The sequence below is a fragment of the Geotrypetes seraphini genome, chromosome 4 (genome assembly GCF_902459505.1).
Source record: "Geotrypetes seraphini chromosome 4, aGeoSer1.1, whole genome shotgun sequence".
Classification (NCBI taxonomy): domain Eukaryota; kingdom Metazoa; phylum Chordata; class Amphibia; order Gymnophiona; family Dermophiidae; genus Geotrypetes; species Geotrypetes seraphini.
Window position 1 is genome coordinate 185,406,940 of NC_047087.1, and position 27,792 is coordinate 185,434,731.

General features: G+C 44.8%; 1 protein-coding gene across 2 annotated transcripts in view; it reads left to right on the top strand.

Moving 5' to 3' along the window:
* The window catches only part of SGPL1 (sphingosine-1-phosphate lyase 1), a 205,499-nt gene that overhangs the window by 69,978 nt on the left and 107,729 nt on the right, over positions 1-27,792 (top strand). For both annotated transcript variants that reach the window (XM_033940957.1, XM_033940958.1), the window contains exon 3: positions 29-96. In XM_033940957.1, coding sequence (XP_033796848.1) covers positions 29-96 — 68 coding nt within the window. The remainder of the gene's footprint in view (positions 1-28; positions 97-27,792) is intronic.

Genomic DNA, 27,792 nt, shown 5'->3' on the forward strand with positions numbered 1-27,792 from the left:
ATTAATTTTTCTTACCTTTCTCTCTTAGGTTTAATTTCAAGATTTAAAATACAATGTATTAAAATATCAAGAAAATTGCCCTTCATTGGTGTTCAGGTAAGAAACGGGATTGTGAGAATTAAGGTATTCCCACTGGAACACTCGCAAAAGATACCCAGGAAAGCAGAAACTGATTTTATTTTACTCTCTTTCAAGAAAGGGTGTCATACATGCAGAATAGGCATATTATACATTATATAGAATAGGTATTTATGCATTATATAGTTAGTTCACATATTTCTGGTCCTTCCTGTCTATGTACCTATTGGTCAGGGTATAGATAGCTAATTTTCAAACAACCTATCAACTGTCACTTTCTGTACTTCTGTTTTCCCAGCCTCTGTTTATTTCTCCTCTTACTCTCATTATCCCAGGACAAGCAGGCAGCCTATTCTCGCATGTGGGTGACGTCAACCACAGAGCCCGGATGCGGACAGCCTCGCAAGAAGACTTGCTTGTAGAAACTCAGAAGTTTTGAGTCTGCCGCACCGTGCATGCGCGAGTGCCTTCCCACCTCAGTTCTCTGTTTATCGCGGAGCCGAGAAGTCCATCTTTGATGCTCTGCTCTGAACTTAGTTCGCTATGTGCCTTCTCTCACCACGGCTCGTGTTTTATTTTCTTATTACCGGGTCGCTGTGCTTTTCTTTCGGCATTGTTAAAAAAAAAAAAGAAACTTAAATTTTTTCGTCGAGTTACAGCGGGACCTGTCGCATGCCCTCAACTTGCAGGCTTCGACTTTGCAGCGGCTATTTTTCCTTCTATATCCCGGCCGGTCACAAGCTTCAAGAAGTGTAGCCAGTGCCAGTGTGCGATCTCCCTCACTGACCCACACCGCTGGTGCCTTCAGTGTCTGGGGCCTGACCATTGCCCGGAGTCATGCGTTCGCTGTGCTACTCTTCAACCTCGAGCTCTCAAACATCGTCGAGTTCAAGTGGAGAAGATTTTCGGTATGAACATCACTACTACACCCTCAACCTCGACATCAGATTCGGTCAGACCTGCTGCGGGTTGTCCTCCTGCCTCCATGACTCCAACATCGACTCTTATCAGACCTTCCTCGTTTGGAGCGTCCTTGACCTCTAGGAAATCTGCCAAGTCTTCTCCTGATCTTCCCTCGGGTCAGATACCTCAGCAGACAGTTTCAGCGGTGGTCCTCAAGCTGCCTAAGCATCATTCCTCCAAGTCGAAGAATACTTCTCTACCATCTCGGAACCTTTAGACTCAGCAAGTAGTCCAGTTTCAGACTCGGATCCACAATTGTAAGCTACTATCCAGACCATTTTGGAGCAAGAATTTATTCAGTTACTGAGCAAATATAGCCCTGCCTCGACTCTGCTTCCTGCAGTCCAGCCTGGGCACTCAGCAGTCTCACAAGAGGTTGAGTCCTTGCCTGTGCCTTGAGCTGAATCTACACACACTATGCAAGGAGTCCAGTCTTTGCGAGTGTTTGGTCTGGAATCTTCACACTCTATGCAAGGAGTCGAGTCTTTGCGAGTGTCTCGTCTGGAATCCTCACACTCTATGCAAGGAGTCGAGTCTTTTGCGAGTGTCTCGTCTGGAATCCTCACACTCTATGCAAGGAGTCGAGTCTTTTGCGAGTGTCTCGTCTGGAATCCTCACACTCTATGCAAGGAGTCGAGTCTTTTGCGAGTGTCTCGTCTGGAATCCTCACACTCTATGCAAGGAGTCGAGTCTTTTGCGAGTGTCTCGTCTGGAATCCTCACACTCTATGCAAGGAGTCGAGTCTTTTGCGAGTGTCTCGTCTGGAATCCTCACACTCTATGCAAGGAGTCGAGTCTTTTGCGAGTGTCTCGTCTGGAATCCTCACACTCTATGCAAGGAGTCGAGTCTTTTGCGAGTGTCTTGTCTGGAATCCTCACACTCCATACAAGGAGCTGAACCTTTGGGAGTGCTTTGAGATTCCTCGATTCAAACCACAGAGTCTAAGGACTTTGATCTATAGCTTCTAACCCTATATCCTCATTTAAAGCATTGCCAGTTTCGAGGCATAGGGCAAAGTCTCCTTGGCCTCGTACCAGACCTGCTTCCAGGCAGCACACTCACCGCTGTTTGAGGGCCTCATCGAGGCGCAGGTCCTCCTCCAGAGAGAGAAGCCTTCCTTGTCCAGGCCTTCCAGCTCTTCAAGGCCTCCAACTCCTCGAGACAGGACACCGATAGCAGAACCTGAGGGCTCAGTTGATTCCAGTGCCTCTCCCCAGTCTGTTTATTCACTTAGATATCAATACTCCAGAGAGGTATCACCTTCATTTTCTACTCGAGGCGCCTCGAGGTCATCGATTCCTTCTCGAGGCCATGCTCTGGTGGATCAATTGTCCATTTCCTCCTTCCTCTGTCAAATGGCTGAGGACCTGGATCTTAAATTCTACTCTGGTTCTAAGTACTTTAAGGAGTATTTAGAGAAAATGAGTTTGCCGCGACCTCCTGTGAGTCTCTCAAACTTCCTCTTAATAGGCTTCTTTCTCAGACTTTCAAACGAAACCTAGAGATGCCTTATGCCATTCCTGCCGTTCCAGTCAAGTTGGAATCGAGGTATAGAACTGGGCATTGCAAGGGCTTTGAGAACTCACAACTATATCATCAGTCCCTTCTTGAGGAATCTTCCTTAAAGAGGAGTCATCCTTCCAGGGTCTATGTTACTATACCTCCTGGTAGAGAGGGCAGGACCATGGACAAGTTTGGCCGTCGTCTTTATCAAAATTTGATGATGGCCTCCAGAGTTTTAAATTATAATTTTATTTTAATACTTATTTCAAATATTTTATTGATATACTCCCTGGTTTTTCTAAAGACCTTAGTCAACACAGGCTTTTAGAGTTCCAGCAAGTCATTGCTATATTGGCACAATTCAGGTTGCACCTTCTTCAGTCATCTTATGATGGCTTTGAACTTTCCTCGAGGGTCATTTTTTTCTCAGTAGCGATGTGCCGCCTTGCCTAGCTTCGCACCATTGATATGGACACCAACATTTGGGATCGTCTGGCCAATATTCCTTATGAAGGCAATGACCTCTTTGATGAATCTACACAGGCCGCCACTCAAGAAGTTGTTTGAGCATGAGAAATCTTTTGTTTCCATCATCAGACCAAAGCCTAAGCCAGCTCCTGTTAAGCTTTCTAGACCTCTTCCATCCTATCAGGCGTTATCCTCCCAGGGCAGCTCCTTACACTCGAGCACCCCCCAAGAAACAACAACAGCAGAAGCAACAGAAATCTCAGCCTTCTGCTACACCAAAGGCTTCTCAGCCTTTTTGACTGTCTCAAACAGCATAATCTCCATCTGTCCTCCCCTCTTCCCATAGGAGGTCGTCTCCATCATTTTTACCATCGATGGGAGACCATTACATCTGACCTGTGGGTGCTGTCAATAATCAGGGATGGATACTCTCTTCATTTTGCTCAGATTCCTCCAGAGCTTCCTCCAAGAGAGTATCCTTCCAATCCATCCCAGACCGCCCTTCTTCTTCAGGAAGCTCAAGCTCTGCTTTGTCTCCGTGCCATCGAGGAAGTTCCTTTGGAACAGCAGAGCAGAGGGTTTTACTCCCGTTACTTCTTAGTTCCGAAGAAGACGGGCGATCTGCGGCCTGTATTGGATCTCAGGGCCCTAAACAAATATTTGGTCAAAGAAAAGTTTCGCATGTTGTCCCTGGCATCCTTATATCCCCTTCTAGATCAGAACGATTGGTTATGTTCTCTAGATCTCAAGGAGGCTTACACTCACATCCCCATTCACCCAGCCTCCCGTCAGTACCTCAGATTTCGGGTGGGGAATCTGCATTTCCAATACAGAGTGCTACCCTTTGGCCTGGCATCATCTCCGAGAATGTTCACCAAGTGCCTGGTGGTGGTTGCAGCAGCTCTGAGGAACCATGGTCTTCAGGTTTTCCCCTACCTGGACAACTGGCTTATCAAGGATTCAACATCTCAGGGAGTTATTGTAGCGACCCAAAGGACTACGTGGTTCCTACAAAGCTTGGGATTTGAAATCAACTTCCCCAAATCCCCCATTCAGTCCTCTCAGAATCTACAGTTTATTGGAGCTGTCCTGGACACTATCCAGCTCAGAGCATTCCTTCCTCAGCAACTTCTGGATACTGCAAAGAATTTAGAAAAATTTTAATCATATCTTCAGATTCACTGATTCAGCAGTATAAAGCAATTCATAATAGAGAATGACACGGTGGTTGTTACCCGCGGCCTTCATGGGGGGGGGAAAGGCCTTCGGTGGGGGAGCCCGAGTGTAGAAGTATACGGAGGGAGGGAGGGAATAATAACAGTTTATATACCGCAGGACCGTGAAGTTCTATGGGGTTTACAATGGTCAAAAGATGTTACAAATTAATTAGAATTAACAAGGTTAGAAGCTAGTTATTAACAGCGCTAGAGATCAGTTATTGTGGGGTAGGATTGTACAGGTTAGTTGCCTAAATACTTCAGGAACAGGTATGTTTTTAGTGTTTCCTAAATTCCCCATAAGTAGTATGTATGAGCAATTGTTCCAGATCTTTAAGAACATAAGAAGTTGCCTCCGCTGAGGCAGATCAGAGGTCCATCTCGCCCAGCGGTCCGCTTTTGCGGCGGCCCATCAGGCCCACTGCCTGAACAGTGGTCTCTGACTAATTTTACCATTTACCTCTAATCCTATCCCTATAACCTTACCTCTACTCTTATCTGTACCCCTCAATCCCTTTGTCCTCCAGGTACCTGTCCCATAATGCCGCTTGATGTGAGAGAAGATGTGGATGGTATTTTTACAAATTTACATCCTTTAACCGGTGGGGAAACAAAATTTGAGTGTGAGCTTCTCTTATGTCTGTTGTTTGAGAAAAAGAAGAGGTCAGTTATATATTTAGGGGCTAAATCGAATAGTGCCTTAAAGCAAAAGGGAGGGAGGGAAGGGGAGGGAAGGGGGGTTCAAAGAGACGTGCATATTCCGGACTTTGAAGGGAAGAAATATTAGGTCTAAAAACAGGAGATGGAGAGATGGTGGACAATGGGATTTAGGGAGGGAAGGAGCAGAAGGGGAAGAAGTTGGACACAAGAGATGGTGTGGAGGGGGGATAGAGGTACTGGATAGGAGGGTAGTTGGAAAAAGAAAGGGAGAGATGGTGAACCCTGGGGTGGTGGGGAAGGAAGGAGAGATGCTGGATGAAAGGGTAGTTGAGAAAAGGTGGATCTGTGGATGGAGACGAAAAAAAGGAAAGATGCTTCCCCCCTTCCCTTTAATTAATTTGTTTTTAATGATGTAATTATTACCTTTCCCCTCAAGCTTTAGGAGGTTACACCTGGGCCCCCCCCAGGTCCCTGCATCACCATCTTCTGGGATACATCTGTTCACCGCAGGTCCCTTTCCCTATCTGCCGTTGTGACTTATTTACTTCTCCTTTCCCACGGTTAAAAAAAAAAAAGGTCACTTATGAGGAGTACCGGCTTTCAACAGCGGTTTTCGTCCTCAACAGCTTAAGCCCCCTTCATGCTAACAGCATGTGTTCCTGCTCCTTTGGTTGCCCTTCATTATTGATTGCGGGTGAGTGTTTCTTTTTCCCTTTCGTGGTGTCAGGTTTTCGATGTGGTTGGCGTTTTTGGCACCTGAAAGATCTGACAAGGGCTCGGTTGAGCATGGCCTAGCTCCACCATAATTCAGGCGGGAAACTAGGCTGTCTTCGCTCCTCTATAGAGGGTTCCGGCAGGAGAGGTATGTGAGCTTTTCCCACGCAGGTGAGCTGAGACCGATTTTTACCTCAGGCATTGGCCGCCATTTTGGTTTGCATGCAACGGCCGCATGGAACACATATTGTCTGCTGTTCACTGAGTTGTTACTGCTGCTTTCCTATGTAGTGTTCCTGCCGGGTTGCTGTGGCAGTTCACTTTTCAAGGCGTACTCGATGTACAGTGGTTGGAACGCTGGATTGGGTACTCTAGGGAGCCGACGATCACCAAGTCTTATCTACCAGCAGTCGGTTTTCAGCACGCTTCAGCGGCGGTTGTACCTGTGCCCTGACCAAGCCGCATAGTTGTCTTGTTATCTAGGTGATTTTCTTCCTCGCAGGGGAGTTACTTACTCTGTTTATACCATCCCTGTAATTCTACCGGGCTGGAAGTTTAATTTTTGTTTTTAATATTCTTCCCTGTTTTGTAAACAAGGGTGGTATTTTTCCTTTCTCCTGTGGAGGTCAGGTGCTGTTTTGGAGTCTGTGTGTGTGTGTTCACAGGTGGCTGGGGATATTTACGTTGTATGCCTGGCCTACTGCATATTCTGCCATTTTACTGATCTGCTCAACTCCTTTTCAGTTGTTGGGCAGGGTGAACCTGTGGCTGACTTTTATGGTACTGTTTATCATAATATGGGCAGGGTCCGGCTATAAGGCCGGTCTAATGTGAAGACTATTGCCTGGTCTGGCCTTGATTGAGCTGCTTTCTTTCAGCTGTGATGTTTGCAGCTTGGAATGATGGATGGCAGCAAATGGCCGGTTGTCCTAGAGTGGGGTACTTTAACCGGGGCACCATGGTGTTGTGTCTCTCAAGTAGATGCATTGCGGTGCTCTGTTTGCTTATTTCTGTTAACACAGTCAATAGACCAGTTTCCACCAGAGGTTGCTCTAATTTAGGGCTTTCTACCAAGCGAATCTTTGGCCGTTTCAGGGGACATGGCTGTTTTCTTGTCCTTGCGGTTGTTGGCAGGGCTGGCTTGTAAAAGTGAGGGATATGTAGCTTTAACATCCTGGCACACCACTTGTCGATTGACGCTAGCAAGTCTGATTGTGTCTATACTATGGGTTAATCTAATCTAATCCTTAGGTTTGTATACCGTATCATCTCCATGTTCGTAGAGCTCGATGCGGTTTACAGTAGGAGAAATAGGAAGGAATTACAACATAGGGTTAGAGGTAGAAGTGTGAAGAAAATTTAGAGGACTTGGGATGCCAAGATACAAGAGTTTCCTTGATTCCTAAGTTGGAGGGAGACTTACATTTTTTGAGAAAAGCCAGGTTTTCAGATGTTTGCGAAAAATTTGGAGAGACCTCAAGTTCCGAAGAGGGGAGGTAAGGTTGTTCCAGAGCTCAGTGATTTTGAAGTGGAGGGAGGTCCCTAGCTTTCCTGTGTGGGAAATGCCTTTTAGCGAGGGGAAGGATAGTTTTAATTTGTGGGAGGATCTGGTGGTATTAGGGTTTGAGGAATTCCAAGAAAGAGGGATAAAGGGAGGGAGGATACCATATAGGATTTTGAAAGTTAAATAGGCACATTTATAGTGGACCCTGGCGATTATCGGAAGCCAGTGGAGCTTGGCCAGGAGCGGGGAGACATGGTCAAATTTACTTTTAGTGAAGATGAGCTTGGCCGCGGCATTCTGAATCCTTTGGAGTCTGTGGAGATTTTTCTTAGTTAGGCTTAAGTAGATAGAGTTGCAATAGTCCAATCTGGAGAGGATGATGGATTGGACAAGGAGGGTAAAATGTTTTTGATGGAAGCAGGATCTAACTTTCCTCAGCATGTGAAGGCTGAAAAAGCATTTTTTTTTACCAAGGATTGGAGGTGGTCATTGAAGGACAATGTGGAATCAATGATGATGCCCAAGACCTTGCTCGAGAACTCAAGCTGCAGAGAGGAGCCAGAGGGTAGTGGGATGGAGGTGGGTAGGTGATCTAGTTTTGGACCGAGCCAAAGAAGTCTTGTTTTGGACTCATTCAATTTCATTTGCACAGGGTTAAGCTTTCCCTTTGGTATTAGTAGATTGAGGCACTGTTTTGGGGGTTCTAATATTTCATGTTTTCTTTCAGACACGTAATCCTTAGGGACTTTGGTGGATCCCTTTGCCCACAATTACCCCGAGCACGCAGAATACCCGGCTTCTGCAGCTGTGCCCACTTAGATTCTCTTTTAAGCTATGTGAGCAAGCTTTTACTATTTCTAGCTCTCGGCACCTTGACGTATACTCTCACCTTTAGTCTTCTACACATGGTTGACGGTGTCTATCTTTCCATAGGGGTTTCTTCTTTATGATTTATGGGGCTATTTTCCTTAGAGTCTTGAAGTAGAGAATGGGTTGTGCCTATGTGCTGGTTTCATATTCTCTAGTTTCAGCATATCACCCTTTCTCTGGCTATATGATACTGCTCCTATATAGACTAATGGGTTCTAGAGCTTAGTCAGGCTACCCTATCAATATGGCGCTGAAATATCACAGCCTCAAGCTGTGGACATGAAAAGTATGCCAAAGAAACCTAACAGAAAACCTGACCGCCTAGCACAGGTGGTGTGACTCTGTGACATGAGAATGTCATCATACGAGAGGAGAAAATAAAAGCACCTGTTGCGGTGTACCATAATACAAATATATGCCTCGATTACATAATACCCCGGATTTCAACTTATTTTGCCATGCTTTGCTTGGTTTTGGGGTGTTCTGTCTTCCTACTTATTCATTGCATTTGTTACCTCCTGTCTTTTGGATAGTTTTCTAGATGTCATGGTTCCCATATAGAGGACTCTGAGTTTGTTTCTTTTCTCTCGCATTGACACAGGTCTCTGTCTTTCTTTGATTCTGACTAGTAGAATGTTCAAGCATGTTAGTCAGGCTGTTTTCACCTCTTGGGGTCTGGCTTTAGGTTCTGTCCTTATCTCGGTATCACCTTTCTATTCTACCCTTTGGGTATTGGGTATACCCTTTGGGTATTGGGTATTCTACCCTTTGGGTATTGGGTTTGGTTGTAACTAGACTCTCTTTTTTTCCTGTGCTTGCAGTTGTTTCTTTCTGGCAGAATTATTTCTCTGTTTGAGTGTCTGGGGCTCAAGCAGCTGCAATTTTGGTTGGTTTGTCGAAGGGAGGCTATGGGAGTTTCATATTCGGGGAGTCTTTATTGAGATATCTGTTACGAGCGCTGGATTTGAACAAAGCATTTGCTACCTTCTTTTTGCTTGTTTGAAGATAAGTGTTTTTTCATTTCTTCTTGACAATTATTACTGTATAAGGAAGGTTTAGGGACTGTGAGTGCTATGATGGTCCCTGTTGTACAACCGGCGCTTGTACTTTTAACGGTACTTTATGCACGGATCGGTTGGTGACTGAGCACTTCACTTATATTAATGAATATTTATTACTATTACACTGCATATTGTGTTTTTTAGATATATATTGGTATTTTCATTAAATTGACTTATTAACACAAGTAATTACTATTTAACTCTTAATATTATTGAGTTTGGTTTGTCTACTAGCCAGTTCTTCAGCAGCCATAGGGGTGCATCTGCACTTGAGCACATGAGGTACAACTGGGATTTAGTGGCTGGCGATGACCTTTTTAGCCTACTGTCTGGGAAACGCTTTCCAGTTCCTCCTTTTCCTATATGTTGCATCTCATATGTCAATCTAGGTGGGTGCCTCGTTTATCCATTTTGGGATACGAAGGGGATTCTCTTGATGTTGAGTCTCATGTGCCAATCTAGGTGTGATGCCTCATTTATCTATTTTAGGATATGAAGGGGATTCTCTTTACGTATCATGTGTACATTTTCACGGAATGCCTGCTGTGCAGGCAGGCACAGGGATATCTAATCTAATTTAATCTAAACCTTAGGTTTGTATACCGCATCATCTCTACATTCGTAAAGCTCGACACAGTTAACAAGAGTTAGGGTAGAAAGGAACTCCAGTGGAGGGAAGAGGCAAAATGAAGAGAAAATTTAGAAGACTAGAATAACCAGAGAGGGAGGAGGAGTTACATTTTTGAGAATAACCAGGTTTTCAGATGTTTACAGAAGAGTTGGAGGGAGCTGATTCCTAAGAGGGGAGGTAAGGTTCCAGAGCTGAGTGATTCTGAAAGGGAGGGAAGAACCTAGTTTTCCTACAAGTGAAACGCCTTTTAGAGAGGGAAAGGAAAGTTTCAGTTTTTTGGGTGGATCTGGCAGAATTGGGGTTAGAGGAGTTCCAAGAAAGAGGAATGAAGGGAGGGAGAATGCCTTGTAGGATCTTGAAAGTGAGGCAGGCACATTTGAAGTGGACTCTGGAGATAATCGGAAGCCAGTGGAGCTTGGATAAAAGCGGTGAGACGTGGTCGAATTTGCTTTTTGCGAAGATAGGTGCTGCATGTAAGATTTTGCTTGTCCTGTCATGTTGCAGGCTTGCACTCCCTAGGCACAGTTGAATGGGGAGGCAGCCACTCTGGATGTTACACATGTCGGTGGCTGTAGCTATTTGTTTTTGATCTGTCTTGGAGATCTTCTTCATGTCATGCTCTACTGGTTCAGTTTGCCATCTTTTTTCCCCGAATACTCTGTTTTTTTCATAATTTTCCATCGCATTAATTGTAGGTTAATGCATTTTGCTCAAATTTTTCTTCACATTGAAACTTGACCTTGTTGGCCTACCCTAGGGGTGGACAGAATAATCCAATCTGAGTTACGTGATGGCTCTTTGGTGAGAGAACACTCAGGTGGTCTGGTGTCTTGCTTAGGTAAAACTCCATTCTCTTTCTCAATCCAGAGGAAGTCACCGCAAACACTGTCACTTTGGCCATCATAAGTGGGGCTGTCGCAAGAAAAATGGGACTGGCCTGAATGGGAGCTGCCGGCCACATAAGGGGAAAAGGAAGATATTGTTATTTCTTCTGCAGCGGTTGGGTTACGTTTATTCTTTCCGTACCTTCCTGGTGGGCTCATCTTTAACGGCACATCTTCTGAACCCTTTTCCACCAAACATGGAATACCGCAGGGATCCATTCTATCACTATTGCTTTTTAACATCTTCTTATCGCCCCTACTGACGATTGGCCAATCCATCTGATTCACCACGTTTGCATATGCGGACGATGTGCATTGCAACTAATTCACCCTATCGACCTTAACAACATAGACGAAGTTGCCTCCATTAATCACAAATTAGAAAAGATAAAAACTTGGTTAGACTTGAATAAACTATCACTTAACATAAACAAATCAAAACTCACGATTTTTCCATTAAAAGAAGGAACATCACTCCAGGCTCCCCTGAAGTTCGATTTGCTCTCTATTAAAACTGTTCCAACGTTAAAATTATTAGGAGTCACCTTCGATTACAAATTCTCTTACCATCCTCACATTAGCACAGTTGTTCAGAAATGCTTTTATCGCCTTAGAATGATACGTTCTCTTGCCAAGTTGCTTGAACCGGCCTCTTTAAACACACTGATCCATTCTTTAGTAATCTCCTGCATAGACTACTGTAACGCCCTTTATAAGGGCATTACAAAAAAGGAAATCAGGGGGCTCCAAATTGTGCAAAATACTGCTATTAAGATTATTTGCGGGGCAAAGAAATACGATCACGTCTCACCTCTTTTGTTCAACGCACATTGGTTACCAGTTGAACATAAAATTAGCTATAAAATCCTACTTCTATCATTCACAACAAAATAAAACAACCAACCTGATTTAATCAACAGACATTTAATTCCTTATAATACATCAAAACCTCTTCGTTCGACATCACAGAATCTCTTCGCTATACCTTCCTTAAAAATGATTAATACATTGCGCTCTAATAATTTTGCCATCACAGCCCCTACTCTTTGGAACTCGATGCCTAATTATTTGCGTAGTGGTGAACTAGACCTAAACTTGAAACTTCATGTTATGTATTTCTGGTCCGTGAGTCTGGATGGGTCTCCATTTTCTCTGAGGTTTGGGTTGATTACCCTTGGTACCAGCATACCTGTTACTATTACAATATTTTATATTGCCCATACTGTAGTGAGGGTGGTAATTGCAGACTTTCTCGATAACATCTAGTTTGTCTCATATGATGGCCTCCTCTGCTGAGCAAGGTTTCTCTGTCTGCATTTTGTCCCTTCATTTCTGTGTATTTTTGCAGCATAGCCGATGTAGGTGGACTATATTCTACCCTCTCACTTCGCCTATGATCTAGTTAGTCCATGCGACTCTACTTGGAACTGAATTTGTTTCTCTCCCATAGTATCACGTATTCACATTTCAGTTGATTTGGTTGCTCTATGTTCCTCCAGCTTTCTTCGTGATTTCTGGAGTCTAGCTTCATTGGGCCTAAGCTGATTGAGGGTGGAGGCTGGCTTTGTCCATGCCTCTTTTGTAGCATTCTGTGTGTAGGGGTTTGAGTCATTTCCTCTCTTAGGTGAGGAGTTCTTCTTACATTTGTTCAGCAATATGACTCTTTTCGGAGTACTATTGGCTTACTACTTTGAGATGGCTCTTCTTTAGGTTGTGATCCTTTTTGTGTTTACAAACTCCATTCCCTAGAACCTTGCAAGGGGAAGGGGATTTGTTATATTGTGCTTTTTCCTGAATATCATGGCTTTCCAATGGGCTCAGGGCATTGCAGGATATGGCGGATTCAATCCTCGGTAGTTTCTTAGATATTCTTAAGAGTTCCGACAGTTTGGTGCTCTGCACTCATTCTATTCGTAGTGGGACATGGCATGGCCGATTTCGGGGGTGGGTGCTGTGGATCACAGGATTTCAGCGAGGCCTGCTGGCTCAGCTAATCGGGGATTACCTTGCTGCAATTAGCTACTTTTAGGTTTTGAAATGTAGGCCTGCATTTTGCTGACCTACATTTCAGACATCTGTTTCGGCTCTAGGGAGAGACGTGTACGGATGCTTAAACTCACCCAAGGCCACTTCCGTTCAAAACCATTCCAATACCTAGGCTTGGGCGAGTTTAGGTGTCCCTATGCATTTTCCTAAACCTACAATAAATGCCTACAGTGTAGGCAGCCTGCCTCAGGTAGCTTTTTGGTTTTTTTTAAACCCAACGTGTCCTAATTGGCTGCCAGATGGCTGCCACTACCTACAATCAGGATGCTCATTTATAGAATCAGCCCCACAGTAAATAAGGTTCATTACTTAGGAATAGTGCACAAATCCCAACAGCAGCATGTGAGATTTTTGATATAATTTCTTTAGCATTGGGACATCGATGTAGAGAATGATACTGGAGCATCAAGGAGGAGGAAGGGTTATTAATAGAAGTCCCCAAGTGAACCTTTGTTTGACACAGATTTACACAGGTTCTTGCTTTCTTCATGTATATGAAGTATCCAGTGTCCTTTTTATACAGTTGATAAGATTTTAGTATCTAGATTAGATAAAATAAGTGAACTATTTAGTTCAGGGCAAAATACAAAGTTACAGGTATGTTCCACGAGATTTACTGAGAGCCAAGCTGGGGCTTTTTCCCATGAGCTACATATTTCAAAGAATGAAAAAATCTGATTTAAAAATGTAACAATTGGACATATTTAAACACAAGCAAACTTTAGGTCTGATGTAGAAAGCTTCCCATACAGTTGCCATAGGTTTAACATTGTTTTACTGTGGGTTAGCAATGCAGAAATGGTTTCAGCGCGGGTGTTAACTCACATGGAAACCTTACTGCATACCACGTTAAAATGAATGTAAAAGTGATTAGCCATTCTGAGGCATGCAAAACAACAAAAGCAAAAAAAGTCTTGGATGCACAGATGATAATAGGAAACATTTCATCAGGACTGGGGCAGCGAAGAAGAGTTGGTTGAGAATAGTGGGTTTCTACCACCATTCTCTCTCTCCCCCCCAACCCAATGACTCTGCCCTATACTTTTTGACATCACCCACCCCTTGTGCTCTAGTGGCTCTCTGATGACCCTCCTACTCACATTTCAGAACATTGTCCCTGGTGTCTAGTGGCATCCTCCCTCCCTTCTCCAGATCCTAACTGCCATATTGTAAGACAGGAGGCAGAAGAGATCCCATTTCCTTTAGTCCAGGACGCCATCTTGAAAAATGGCAGGTCTCTGCCCTGCACAGTACAACCAGCTACAATGTTTGTAGTTCCCTTCTTGTATTTAAACTGTAGATTGTGCACTGCCTTGCTCTGCTACTGTAGTTAAAGGTGGTATAATAAATTTGAATTAAATTAATTTGAGGATGCACTGGGCAGGGTCAGTCAACTATGCTGTATAAGGGAAAAATTCCCTTATGTGGCAAAGTGACCTACCTAGTGCATCGCGCTGCTAGAGGCAGGAGTAAATGTGAAAGGTCACTTTTGGTCAGCCATTAAAACTCAAGAGATGTGAAGAAAGGAACAGGCTTTATTCAGTATATGCAGAATAGACCTCAGAGCACCAATATGGCAGCTTCCGAAGTGCCGAGAAACAGGATGTTCAGTGACTCTTAAATATTTCCTAACTAGATAGCTGCATGCTAACTAAAGTTTCTATTTGCTGTTTTCCTTACATCTCTTACAAGCCTGCATTTATTATTGGGTCAAGGGGTTCGAGGGGTTCTGTTTCTACTGTCCTATGGGGAGCATTTCTATCTTTCTAAGTCTTGCAGTTTCGTTATTACATGTCCAGGAGGGCAAAGTACATATATGGTCATGTTTTTCAGCTTACACAGGATGCAGTTACTGCACATAGCTTTTAATTCAGGCATAATGAAATGAGAGAAGTCTAATAAGTAAAACACAAAGCAGTCTTCAGGTTAAGGAAAAACTCAAGGTCATGACAAGGTCCTTCATTTCCCCTTTTCAGGCTAGCTGACCGAAGGAACAGGCAAGCCTGACAAAGTTCAAGAAGGAGGAGAGGGGTTGAGGGTCTGTGGTAGGGACTGGTTGGTATTTGGATAGGGCCAGAGCCAAAGCAGCAGTAGACCGATGGACAGCAGCATCAACCGTACGGTGCAGCAGCTTCATAATCACAGGGATCAGACAGGGCAGACAGCAAAGTAAGAGAGAGAACAGGGTGGCAATCAATAAGATGGTCTTCAGAAGGTAACCATGAGCCGAAGGTGCTAGAGAGCCAGTCAGCAGTGAGGCCACGCCAGGTTTGGACAGGAACATGAGCCACATTAAGAGTCTGGCCTATAATTTTCAGCAAACTGTATAAACAGATTTCTAGTGTTTACAGGAATATCAATATCTACTTTCATATTTTCATAAAACTGGGAAAACATCACAGAGTGGTAAACAGGGGCACGAGGGCGGGACACAATACGGACATATACTACAGTATCTGGGTCTAGTCCTTTACCATCAATGTAGAATCCCATGCGGCCTCTGGCCTTCTGGACTTGGACATTGGCATTCCAGTTATGTGGGTTAGTGATAGTGAAAACCAGAGGATTGTAATGGCCTGTAGTACCAAGGGGCCAGCGCTAGGACCTAAAGTAAGGGAGGCAGAGGGGGTATAAGGGGAATATTTGTGTGGGTTCTTGTAGGTGGCCCATGAGACACATTCCCACTCAGGACAAGCTCCACCATTAGTGAAAGTTTCCTCATAGGCATTGCTTAAAAGGCATTACAGACAGATATACTTAGCACACTTGGTGTAATAATGCTGCCAATCTAGGGAGCCACACAAAACTGTATTAGGGGCAGTACCATGACCTTGAGCAACATCAAATAACACACATGCATCAAAATACAGAGACACCGGGCAAAATTGGCAAGGTCCGAAGCAAGGGCAGTGCTGAACAGGGTGGAGATATTTTTAAAACCTTGAGAAAGACGAATCCAGGTGACCTGTGAGGTTTGACCAGTGGAAGGATTTTCCTATTGGAATGCAAAAATGTGCTGACTAGAAGGGGCTAATCAACAACAAAAGAAAGCGTCTTTGAGATCCAGTAAAGTAGGTAGCCCTGGGAGGAACTAATCCCAACAGGGTATAGGGATTAGGAACAGTAGGATGAATGTCCTCTACAAGACGGTTGACAGCGCGTAAATCCTGGACAGGGCGGTAATCAGGTGGGTCTCCGGGTTTTAGGACTGGGAGGAGGGGGTGTTTCAGGGTGATTTACAAGGAACCAAAAATCCACAGGCTAGTAACGAGACAGGTGGACATATATTCCCTGGAAGGCAGACTGAGGTATACGATACTGCTTGATAGAGACCGGGTTAGCAGAAGTCTTGAGGGTAATGACAAAGGGTGGGATGTTGCATGCTAGTCAGGGGACCCAGACTCAGCCCAAACAGTCGGATCAAGGTCCTCAAGAAAATCAGGTACAGAAGGAGGGGATTTATCGGCTTTGGGTTCTGATAATAAGGAACAGAGAAGGCTTGGTGAGGGATCAGACGAATGGTTAGATGGGAAGGTGAGGTTTGCAGAGGGGAGGTCCATAGTTAGACCGCCGGAAGAGAGACGAATAGTAGCTCCCAAGCGCTAGAGCAGGTCCCGACTGAGGAAGGGGGACAGGGCAGGAGGGCATGTACACAAAGGATGTGGCACAGATTGGCCGCCATTGCGGACCGAGACAAGTTCAAGGATAGGAACAGAATCAGAGGACCCAGTTGCACCAATAATAGAGATAGATTTGGAAGAACGCTTGCTGAGCAGACGGGTCAGAACAGAATGCTGGGCACCAGTATCGACCAGCATAGAGACGGAGTGGTCCCCTACACGTACATTGACCAAGGGCTCGTGGGAACCAAGTGAGTAAGTCGGGAACAAGTTTCAAGTTTATTAAGATGTGTTATCTACGCAATATCATATATTTAAATGCATACAACAATTTGTTAAAAAAAAAGGGGAGGACAAGACAAGACATTCAATACAAATTATATACATTCTGAAACAAACTGGTACAAAATGCAAGAGGGATGAACTACAATCTTTAAAGAAAGAAAAGAAACATTTAGGGAAAAACGTGGTGGGAGCACATAAAAAAAAGAAGAAGAATTATTTAACAACCTGCTCGAAAGATTGATGGCGATCTACTCATAAGATTGAAAAAGGTCTAAAGGTTTAGTAATTGGTGAGTTTTGCTGTCTATGTTTTGAATGCGTCCTTATACAGAAAGCTTTTTAAGAAGCACTTGAATTTTTCTAAGGAAGGTTCATTACGCAGATATAGTGGTAAATTGTTCCAAAGCTGAGGTGCTATGACCGAGAAAATGATAGATCTCCTGGTCCCTATTATTTTTAAAGAAGGAATAGTTAATAAATGTTGTTGTGTTGATCTAAGTGCCCTAAGTGGAGAATATGGTATCAAAAAACGATCCAGGAATATTGGATTGTTGAATTTTAAAAGTTATTCTATGTGTGACTGGTAGCCAATACGCAGCTTGTAAAAGTGGTGTAACGTGGTCATATTTTTTTTGAATTTATAATAATTTTTATTGCTGTATTTTATTTCATCTGTAGCCTTCTTATTTCTTTATTAGTTCTGCCATGGTATAAAGTATTGCAATAATCTAGCCTAGAAATGATTAATGAGTGGATTAGGATGTTGAGAGCTTCAGGTTTTAAAACTTTTGATAATGATCTGATGAGACATAACTTATAAAAACAATTTTTAACTACTGAACTAATTTGGTTATGACAAGAGAGTTCCTGATCTGGTGTTACACCCAATATTTTTGTTGTAGTTACTATTTGGAGAGGGATGTTATTTAGGAGTATCTGTGATGAAAATTTAAGATAATTTTTCCATGGGAAAAACATTACAGAAGATTTTGTTGCATTTAGGGCCAACATATTGTCCTTGAGCCATTGGTTTATTTGTTTTAACTTGTTATTTATAGTTGTTATCTCCTTTAGGTCTACAGAGTTTAAAGGGTATAGAAGTTGGATGTTGAACAATCCTGAAAGCCCCTGATACTCACTGTGAGCTGGTCTGTCTCAGTTTCAGAGTCAGAGTGGAAGGATGCCAGACCAATAGTAGGTTGGTCCTTAGTTTTAGTCTGGCGGGTACAGGATCTGCTTGGACATTCGTTCTTCCAGTGACCAATCTCCTTGCAATAGGCACACTGATCCCGCTCCAAGTCCTTGCGGGGTCCTGTCCTATCAGGTCGGGACCCAGTTGGTTTTGAGGAATCAGTGGAATATGGGGGACGTTTGGAGGATCGGGGCTCAGAGTTTCTTGGGTACAGGAGGGAAAAGCCAAAAAGGCTTAGTAGAAACTAGGTCTAACTAACTATCTATATATATATAAGGAAATTGGTCAGGATGGCCAGTCATAGGGTGGTTTATTGCAATAAAGACCGGATGGGTTATGGCCTCGTCCAGAGAACCAAAGGGGACCATCCCACACTGAATGTCGGCCATTCTAACTGGCACAGATGAATGAAGGTTGATTTCTTAAGTGTGGCCCCATAATCGGAGCCAAATTCCTTCTCAAAATTAACTAATATTGTATCCAAAGGATCCCCATAAGTAGACTGGCCTCCCCTCATCGTGCAATGGAGGACAAAAACACTTCCCTATATTCCTGGCCCTGCCTGTCTCTGGACTAGGGAAACACAGTACTAACAGGTCCGCACTCGCTTCGTCCACATGGACGTCTCAAACACTCTTTCACAGACAAATACACAGTAACTTCAACTCAGTTGTCACAGACAAATACACAGTAACTTCAACTCAGTTTTTCAATCAGAGAATAACAGGTCTGAGAATCCCTCCCTACTACTTCAACAATTGATCAAATAGTTTACTAAGACAGGGAGAAGAAACAAGGCAGAAGTGATCAATTTCTGAACTTACCAATTCAGTGGCCAACCAGAGAAATAACAGACAAATACCAGGTCCTGCTTTCAACCAGGACCAGAGTAATCAGTTGAGCCGGTCCAAGTCTCGAGTACTACCAATCTCAAGAGGAGATAGCCGGCTTGGCAGACAGGTCAGTTCTCAGACCGGACACGAGTGACCAATCAAGTAGCCGGCGGTCAAAAGACCTTCAAGTCCCTGTTTGGACGCCAAATGAAAGGTCACTTCTGGTCAGCCACAAAAACTCAGAGACGTGAAGAAGGAACAGGCTTTATTCAGCATATGCAGAATAGACCTCAGAGCACCAATATGGCAGCTTCCGAAGTGCTGAGAAACAGGATGTTCAGTGACTCTTAAACATTTCCTAACTAGATAGCTGCATGCTAACTAAAGGTTTCTATTTGCTGTTTTCCTTACATCTCTTACAAGCCTGCATTTATTATTGGGTCAAGGGGTTTGAGGGGTTCTATTTCTACTGTCCTATGGGGAGAATTTCTACCTTTCTAAGCCTTGCAGTTTCGTTATTACATGTCCAGGAGGGCAAAGTACATATATGGTCATGTTTTTCAGCTTACACAGGATGCGGTTACAGCACATAGCTTTTAATTCAGGCATAATGAAATGAGAGAAGTCTGATAAGTAAAACACAAAGCAGTCTTCAGGTTAAGGAAAAACTCAAGGTCATGTCAAGGTCCTTCAAATGAACATTGTTCCTGCCTCTAAAGATATGAAGGGGGGAGGGGTTGAGATGATTTTTTTTTTTTTAGTTGGGCGGTGAGGGTGGGAAGGGGATTACCATAACATTACGGAATTGGGGGGCATTAAGTTTTTTATTAATTTAAAGGAGATCAAATAGCGTTTTTTGAGTTGGGGAGGTTAAGTTATGTGGGGAGGCGGGTTCAGGAAGGGAGGGAGAAGGGCTGATATAGATGCTGGCTACTTGTATAATATTGCTTTTTAAATGTTACTCTTCCTGCTTTTAAATGTTACTCTTCCTTGCCTGGGCAAATCACCACTTAGGCACTGACAGGAAGGGTGACATTTGCAGTGAGCTGCAGGTTATAATACTGATGCAATCTTAATCCAGCAGTAATTTTCATTCTCATTGTTGTAGCATGCCATTACAGTTTTGTATCACTAATTTCACTGTAAACCATGGCTCTGTTCTGATGTTCTTTGTATAGGTCCCTTTAAATGGTATTTCTGCTCCAGTTTCATTTGCTGTTATGGTTTGCTGTTTCCTTTTCAATAATTATTACTGAATGTACAAGTACTTTTTGTTCCTATCTTATATTCTTAAAAATATCACAGTCTACTATTTCTTGCATCCTAATTTGTTTCTGTTGAAATAATAAATGAATGTAACCTTCCCCACTTCCCTGCCTGAGCTTTAAACAAGTTACATGGAGGTTAGTTCTATTAGGGAACACCTGGATTTAGGTGGTAGGAAAGTGCCTGTTTGAAGTCTTTTGTATAAAGATGAATAGTAGTGTAAGTGGCCAAAGATTCACCTGTATTTAAGGCACAGACACAACAGTCATAGAGCTGAAGTAAATGTTGCACCTAGACTGCACATAGAATATAACAGTGTTTTTCAACCTTTTTTGGGCAAAGGCACACTTGTTTCATGAAAAAAATCACGAGGCACACCACCATTAGAAAATGTTAAAAAATTTAACTCTGTGCCTATATTGACTATATATAAAGTAATTCTCTTGAATAGGAATCAAATAAACACAAAGAAAGTATTTTATAATGCTGCCACCGCCACTGGGGAATAGGCTGCCACTGCCGCCATCGGGAACAGGCCGGCACCGAGTTCTCCCTGCTTCTCTTCCCCGCGGGGCCGACCAACTCTCGCCACCCGTCGTCAATTCTAACGTCGGAGAGGACGTTCTAGGCCAGCCAGGCAGCGATTGGCTGGCCCAGAACGTCCTCTCCGACGTCAGAATTGACGCGAGTGGCGAGAGTTGGCCGGCCCCATAGGGAAAAGCAGGGAGAACTTGGTGCCGGCCCGTTCCCGATGGCGGCGGTGGCACTCAAGTGGCTAAAGAGCCGCAGTTTGCCGGCCTAGGGACAACACTGGAGGGTGGCCAGCTGTGCACCACCTTGGGACTTAAACCCGGGGTGGGGCAGACCGCCCCCCCCCAACCCTGGTATGCCACTATCTGTACCTCACTCCCTCCCTATGACCAAAAATTCTCCTTTCTTCTATTCCCCGTGTACACAACCATCTCTTTCCCTCCCTTCCTCTCTCCAAAGTCCATGCCTTCTGTGTCCAAACACTCATTCCCTCACCCACCTCAGCATCTCTTTCCCTCCCTTCCTCTCTCCCAAGTCCATTTCTTCTGTGTCCAAAAACGCATTCCCTCCCCCACCTCAGCATCTCTTTCCCTCCCTTCCTCTCTCCCAAGTCCATTTCTTCTGTGTCCAAAAACGCATTCCCTCCCCCACCTCAGCATCTCTTTCCCTCCCTTCCTCTCTCCCAAGTCCATGCCTTCTGTGTCCAAAAACCCATTCCCTCCCCCACCTCAGCATCTCCTTCCCTCCCTTCCTCTCTCCTAAGTTCATGCCTTGTGTCCAAAACGCACTCCCTCCCCCCTTTTGTGTTCCGTGTTTGCCTCCCAGCCCATCTTTGCAACTTTCTCAGCAAAACGAAGCTCAAGCCGCGAGGCTTGTCTTCTGCTTCCTGCCTGCCCTGCCGCGCACAAATAGCCGAACGGAAGTATTCTCCGACGTCAGCGCTGACGTCGGAGGGCAGGCTTTGCTTAAGCCCTCACTCCGACGTCAGCGCTGACATCGGGGAACGCTTGCGATCGGCTATATGTTAGCTGCAGGGCAGGCAGGAACAGAAGACGAGCCTTGCGGCTCGAGATGTATTGAACTCCGCGGGTCCCCCGTCCAGCTCTCTCCTGTCCACGTGGGGCGGACCGCCCCTCTCCCTAGACTTGTGGTACTGCCCTGATGGCGGCCCTGACCGTATGGCACACCAGGCAACATCTCGCGGCACACTAGTGTGCCACGGAACAGCGGTTGAAAAACACTGGAATATAAAATGTTATGATCTACACGCATAATTCTGTTACATCCATTCCAGATTCCATAAGCAGGTGTTCAATCCCAACCTGCAATCCGGGAGTTGCAGAAATCCAACACTTTTCTGAGCACATGCTCCACCACCTTAGCCTGAGAGCTAGAAAACATATCCAGTTACAATTTCTGCAAGCAATCCGTGCAGAAGTCTTTTGCAGTTGCGTTGCTCTGCTTTTTTTTCTTGTTTCAGTGCCTTGAGACCCCTTTTTGGTGGTCCCCTGTCAGAGGAAATGATTCAGTTCCGCGGTGCCAGACTGGTGCTTCACAAAGAAGCTCTGGTGGATCTGTAGAGCCAACCTTCTGATTGCCACCCTTTCTAAACTTGGGGTTCAGTCCCCTGGGAGTTTGATGGCCCATTGACCTTGTCAAGGGTTTGAAGCACAGGCTGTATGCATTTGGAGGGAAACTCACCCAGGTTTTAAGGCGGAGGCGTGGTGAGGATCCATCGGAGTGGACGTCATAGTCTGTGTCCAGCTGACTGGCAGTCCATAGATCTTCATCTGTGGTTGTTTAGAGAAGTTTCTGAGACAGAAAATCCTTTCTCTCTATTCAGCTGCTGTTAAAAATGCTGACAGAACTGAGTGACACCTTCATTATTTCCTAAGGGAACTTTGGGGGTGGCTGATTGAACTATTTAAAAGTAATTTTTCACAGTTTCTATGGGTAGGGTTCAAGTCCCCCAGACCCCAAATCTCTATTTTTTTATTTTCAAGTTTTGTTTATGTTTGCCGTTTTTGGAACAAATTCGCTGGCTGCAGCCTTCTTGGATTTTTTTTTTTAATGTTATTTAAATTTATTTAAATGTTATTTAAATGTTTATTTAAATGTTATTTAAATTTATAAGTTTTCAACAAATATACAACATAAATTAAACAAATATAACAATAGCTGCATTAATAGTATAGATTGCAAATGAATACATAGCAACCTCGAGAGTTAACAAGGTCATTGGGTACAATAAGTGTCTAAGATGCTCCAGTTTCTAATAAAGGATGATAAATGATTGTGTTTTAATGCTATAATTTCTTCATGCTTCCTATATGCACATAGGTTATTCTGCCATTCATGATAGTTAACATGTTGATTATTCTTCCAATGGAAGATCATACTATACAGAGCCAAAGCTATCATAAAATCAAATAACCTGGAACTAGTGGATGTAATATTAATCTTAGGATTAGACGATTGTAATATAATAATATCATATGATAACAGAACAGATATGGATAATACATTACATATAGTATGACATACTTGAGACCAATATTGTGATAAATTAGTAGAAAAGAAAATCATGTGAGATAATGAGCCTACTGAGTTATTACAAGACCAACAGTTATTGGATGTTTTACGTGGAAGCTTAGCAAGTTTTACAGGAGTCCAGTAAGCATTATGCAAAATAAAATAAGAGGATTGTAACAAGGTTGTAGACAAAGGACGACAAACTGATTTGGACCAAAAAACTTCCCATTGTAATGGGGTCAATTGTAAATCCAGTTGTACATTCCATTTGCAGTTTTAACTTCAAGCTGGGTCTTATTAGCCTAGAGCAGGGGTGCCCAACGCGTCGATCGCGATCGACCGGTAGCTCAGGAAGGCAACGTGAGTCGATCGCAGAGCCCATCCCGGGCTCTGTGATAGACTCGTGTTGCCGTCCCGATCTACTGGGCCTATCAGCCTTCCTCTCCCCAACGTCAAAGACGCCGACGCCGGGCATTAGGCTGTTTTTGTCATTTCGGGGGGGGGGGGGGCGTGGTGGCGTGGCGACAGCAGCAGCAGCCTGAAAAAGAGAAATCATCCTGGCCGGGGTCGGTGTCATGCTCCGGAGCTTCTACAGCCTTCCTATCTCCCTCTCCCTTCTACCTGCTTCCGGCCACACCCCCTGCTCCGCGGCTCTCTTCGGCAACTCAGCAGCAGCGATCGAAACAAGCTTCTGACGTCGGGGCCTACCCTCTGCGAGTCCCGCTTGTTTCAACTTCCTTTTTCCACAAAGGCGGGACTTGTAGAGGGAAGGCCTCGATGTCGGCAGCTTGTCTTGATCACCGCTGCTGACGAGTTGCTTAAGAGAGCCGTGGAGCAGGGTTTTTTTGCCAGGTGCAGGTAGAAGGGAGAGGGCCAGATGCAGGACTCATGGGTGAGGGAGCAGAAGAGAGAGAGAAAGAGAGGGGAGGGAAACAAAAGGAAATATTTCATACTGGGTTGGGCCGGAGTGGAGGGAGGGTGGAAAGATTCTGGCTACAGGGTGCATTAACAAAGGAAAAGGGGGGAAAGCTGAAAATGGAGATAGTGACACAAAGAAGAGAAAGAGTAAGCAGGACCTACTGAATAAGGATAGAGATACAGAGGGGACATGAAGAGGAGGTGAAATAGAGACATAGAAGTAATGCTGAAAAAGTGTGTGTGGGGGGAGATAAAGACATTGAAAGGGCAAATGGTGAACATGGGATAAAGACAAGGACAGAGACAAATGAAGATTCTGAAAAAGTGGTGAGATAGGGATATAGGCGAGATGGACACAAAGAAGGGTGATGCTGGAAAATAGGTGGAATGGTAATTCTGACAGACACAGAAGGGAAATGCTGGATCAAGGAGAGATGGGGCTCAGGCTGGATGGAATGAGGAGAAATGCCTTGTTGGCCCGGAACTTCCTCTCCTATGTCAGAATTGACATCAGGGAGCAGAATGCTGGTCAGCGCGATGCTTCTGCAGGGAAAGCTTGGGACGGCGGTGGCTTGGGGGCTGTTCCCCGATGGCGGTGGCAGCAAACCGAGTGGCTTGGGGGAGGGCACGGAGGGAGAAAGAAAGAAAGGGGGCAGACAGGGAGACAGAAAGAAAGGGGAACAGGGAGACAGAAAGAAAAAGTTGGAGGAGAGAATGAGGTCTGGAGGAGAGGAAACATACAGGAGGCTGAAAGAAAGGAAGAAAGATTGGATGCATAGTCAGAAGAAGAAAGTGCAACCAGAGACTCATGAAATCACCAAACAGCAAAGGTAGGAAAAATGATTTTATTTTCAATTTAGTGATCAAAATGTGTCGGTTTTGAGAATTTATATCTGCTGTCTATATTTTGCACTATGGCTCCCTTTTACTAAACCGCAATAGCGTTTTTTAGCGCAGGGAGTCTATGAGCATTGAGAGCAGCATGAGGCATTCAGCGTAACTCCTTGTGCTAAAACCTACTATTGTGGTTTAGTAAAAAGGGAGGGGGTGTATTTGTCTATTTTTGTATTTTGTTACTGAGGTGACCTCTTTGAAAAAACCCGGAATATGAATAATTAACATTTTCTCTGCCTTTCAGTGTGCTTTGTGTTTTTTTTTAATTTTATTGTTGGTAGATCATTTTGACTTAGTCATTATAAAAGTAGCTCGCAAGCCCATAAAGTGTGGGCACCCCTGGCCTAGAGAATTTGGTATACTTTAGTTGCTGTTTATGCAGATTGGAAAAGAAAAGCACAAATGGAAGTAATATGTGGACATTTAGGGGCTCATAATAAAAAAAAAAGTGGCTTAAATCGATATTTGAATGATCAAAAAGACAGATCATCCAAATACCGATAATCAAAGCTGGTTTTAGACTTATCTAAAACCAGCTTAGGCCTTTTATCCTGCCTCTGAACGCCTAGAGCGAAAAGAGGCGTTTTTAGAGGAGGGAAAAGGGTGGGCCGACCTAGAATTAGTCGTACTGCAAGTATAACCAAAAGTCTTAGAGATCGCCCAGTCAGAACTTATATGTTTTGACTTAGACCAAGTTAAAACAGGTATAAATTCTGAATAGGGACCGCTGAGCTGATTGCAGCTCCCACGATCAGCTTGGCAGCCCCAGTAACCTGCCTAACCCCCACTGCAACGATCACTTCTATTGTGATTCCCCCCCCCCAGACAAAACTACAAACTGGCAGGACGGATTCCAAGCTCTCCTACTGGAAGGCAAACCACCAACCCCCTCCCCCCCGACAATACCAGCAGGAGGGATCCCAAGCCTTCCTGCTGAAGACAGCACCCTGAACCCTCTCCATGAATACCAGTAGGATGGATCCTAAACCCTGCCGGAAGGCGAACCCCTGACCCTCCCTGACAATACCGACAGGAGAGATCCCAAGCCCTCCTGATAAAGACGGCATCCCGAAACCCCCCTAATACTGGCAGGAGGGATCCCAAGCCCTCCTGCCGAAGGCGGCTCCCCCACCTCCCACAAATGCCCCCCCCCCCACTACTCTAGAACCCTCCCAAACTAACCTTTCAGTTGGCTGGACAGATGGATGTCCGGCTGGTAGGCCCACCATCCTTGGAATGGCAGGCCTGCCCCTTCCCAGTGCATTGTGGGATGCACCGGAGAGGGGCCTAGGGCCTGATTGGCTCAGACACCTAAGACCCACCCATAGGAGGGACCTTAGGCAACTGGGCCAACTGGAATTGGCCCAGTTGCCTGAGGCCTCCCTCTATGGGCGGGGCCTTAGGCACAAGGGCCAACCCATCCCATGTGCCTAAGACCCCGCCCATAGGAGGGGCCTCAGGCAACTGGGCCGATTCAGATTGGCCCAGTTATCTAAGCCTCCTCCTATGGGCAGGCCTTAGGCGCCTGAGCCAATCAAGCCCTAGGCCCCTCCCCGGTGCATCCCACAATGCACCGGGAAGGGGCAGGCCCACCATTCTGGGGACCCGTCCATCTGGCCAACTGAAAGGTTAGTGTGGGGCGTTTCTGGGTAGAGGGGGGTCAGGTTAATGGGGGGAGTTTGGGGGGTTTGCGGGGTGTGGAGGGCTTGGGATTTCTCCTGCTAGTATTGTCAGGGGGGGTTGGTCTCCATCCTGCCCGGTATTCACAGGGGGGGGAGTGCCGTCAGGAAGGTTTGGGATCCCTCCTGCCGGTGATCACCTTTTTGTAGGAGGGTGCCAGCAGGAGAAATTAGGCATATCTCCTGCCGCGATCGTTGTGGTGAGGGGGGGAGGGGTCAGCTACAGGATTCTGTAACCGGTATTTTTTTTTTTTTTTTTGACAAACGCCGGTTACAGAATCCTGCTTTTAGGTAAAGGACTGGCCCCTCCCAAGGCTGCCTAAGGAAATCACTGCTGCAGGCAAGTACTGAGAGCTGCTGGAAGGAGAGGAAGCCACTGTTGGAGGCTGGGAAGCTTCTGGATAAAGAGAAAGCTGCTACTGGACCTGGAGGGAGTTAGAAGGAGAGATGCTACTGGGAGGAGAGGAGGGAAAGGGATGGGAAGAGAGTTAATGTTGGATAGGGGGGAGGAGGGAAGGGAGAAGGAAAAAAGGAAGGAAACAACTAGCAGGGAGATGGGAAGGGGGTCAGGGTGGAATGGAGAGATCAGATGAGGGAAAGGGGAGAAAAAGAGGAATGAGAAAGTAGAGAGAGATTGATGCTGGAAAGGGGGTCAGCAGAGAAATGAGAGACATAAACCTCCATCTAGAAGACCACACCTCCAAACAAATTGATGGTATACTCTCTTACCTCAATGCACTATCCTACCAAATTCTTAACCCCCAACCCACGCACGAAAAAGGCCACCAACTTGATATTGCCGCATGCATGACCCAACACTCCCATACACTAGATATCCTCATCTCTAATGGGGCCTGGCACCCCTCCCTCTGGTCAGACCATTACAAATACACCTTCGACATCAATTGGGCTCAAAGCAATAATAAACCCGAACCCCACAAAATTTCCTTCAAAATCCATCAAAAACTCGAACCCACCACATTCTGGGACAAAGCAGACCTCGCAATCATCTCCATAGACCCTAAAGAATTCATATGCCATTGGTGCACCTTAAGCGAAACAATCCTGAATGAGCTAGCCCCAATAAAATCAAAACACAGAATCTGCAGGCCGTCTGACAAATGGTTCGACACCGAACTTCTCCAACTAAAAAGACACTGCAGACATCTCGAAAGAGTCTGAAAAAAAAAAGAACCAAGAACACACCAAAGTAGCATGGAGAAGTCTAATTAAACAATACAAGATCAAACTTAAGGAAAAATGAAAAGCTTACTACTCCAAACTAGTTGGCATCGAAACTCCAGACACAAAAATACTTTTCAAACTAGTAAAAAACCTCACTGATACCAAGCCACTCCTAGCCACACAAGGAAACCACCCACCAAAAGCCACCCAACTAGCAGATCACTATAAAAGCAAGATCGCCAAATCAGATCCACCTTCA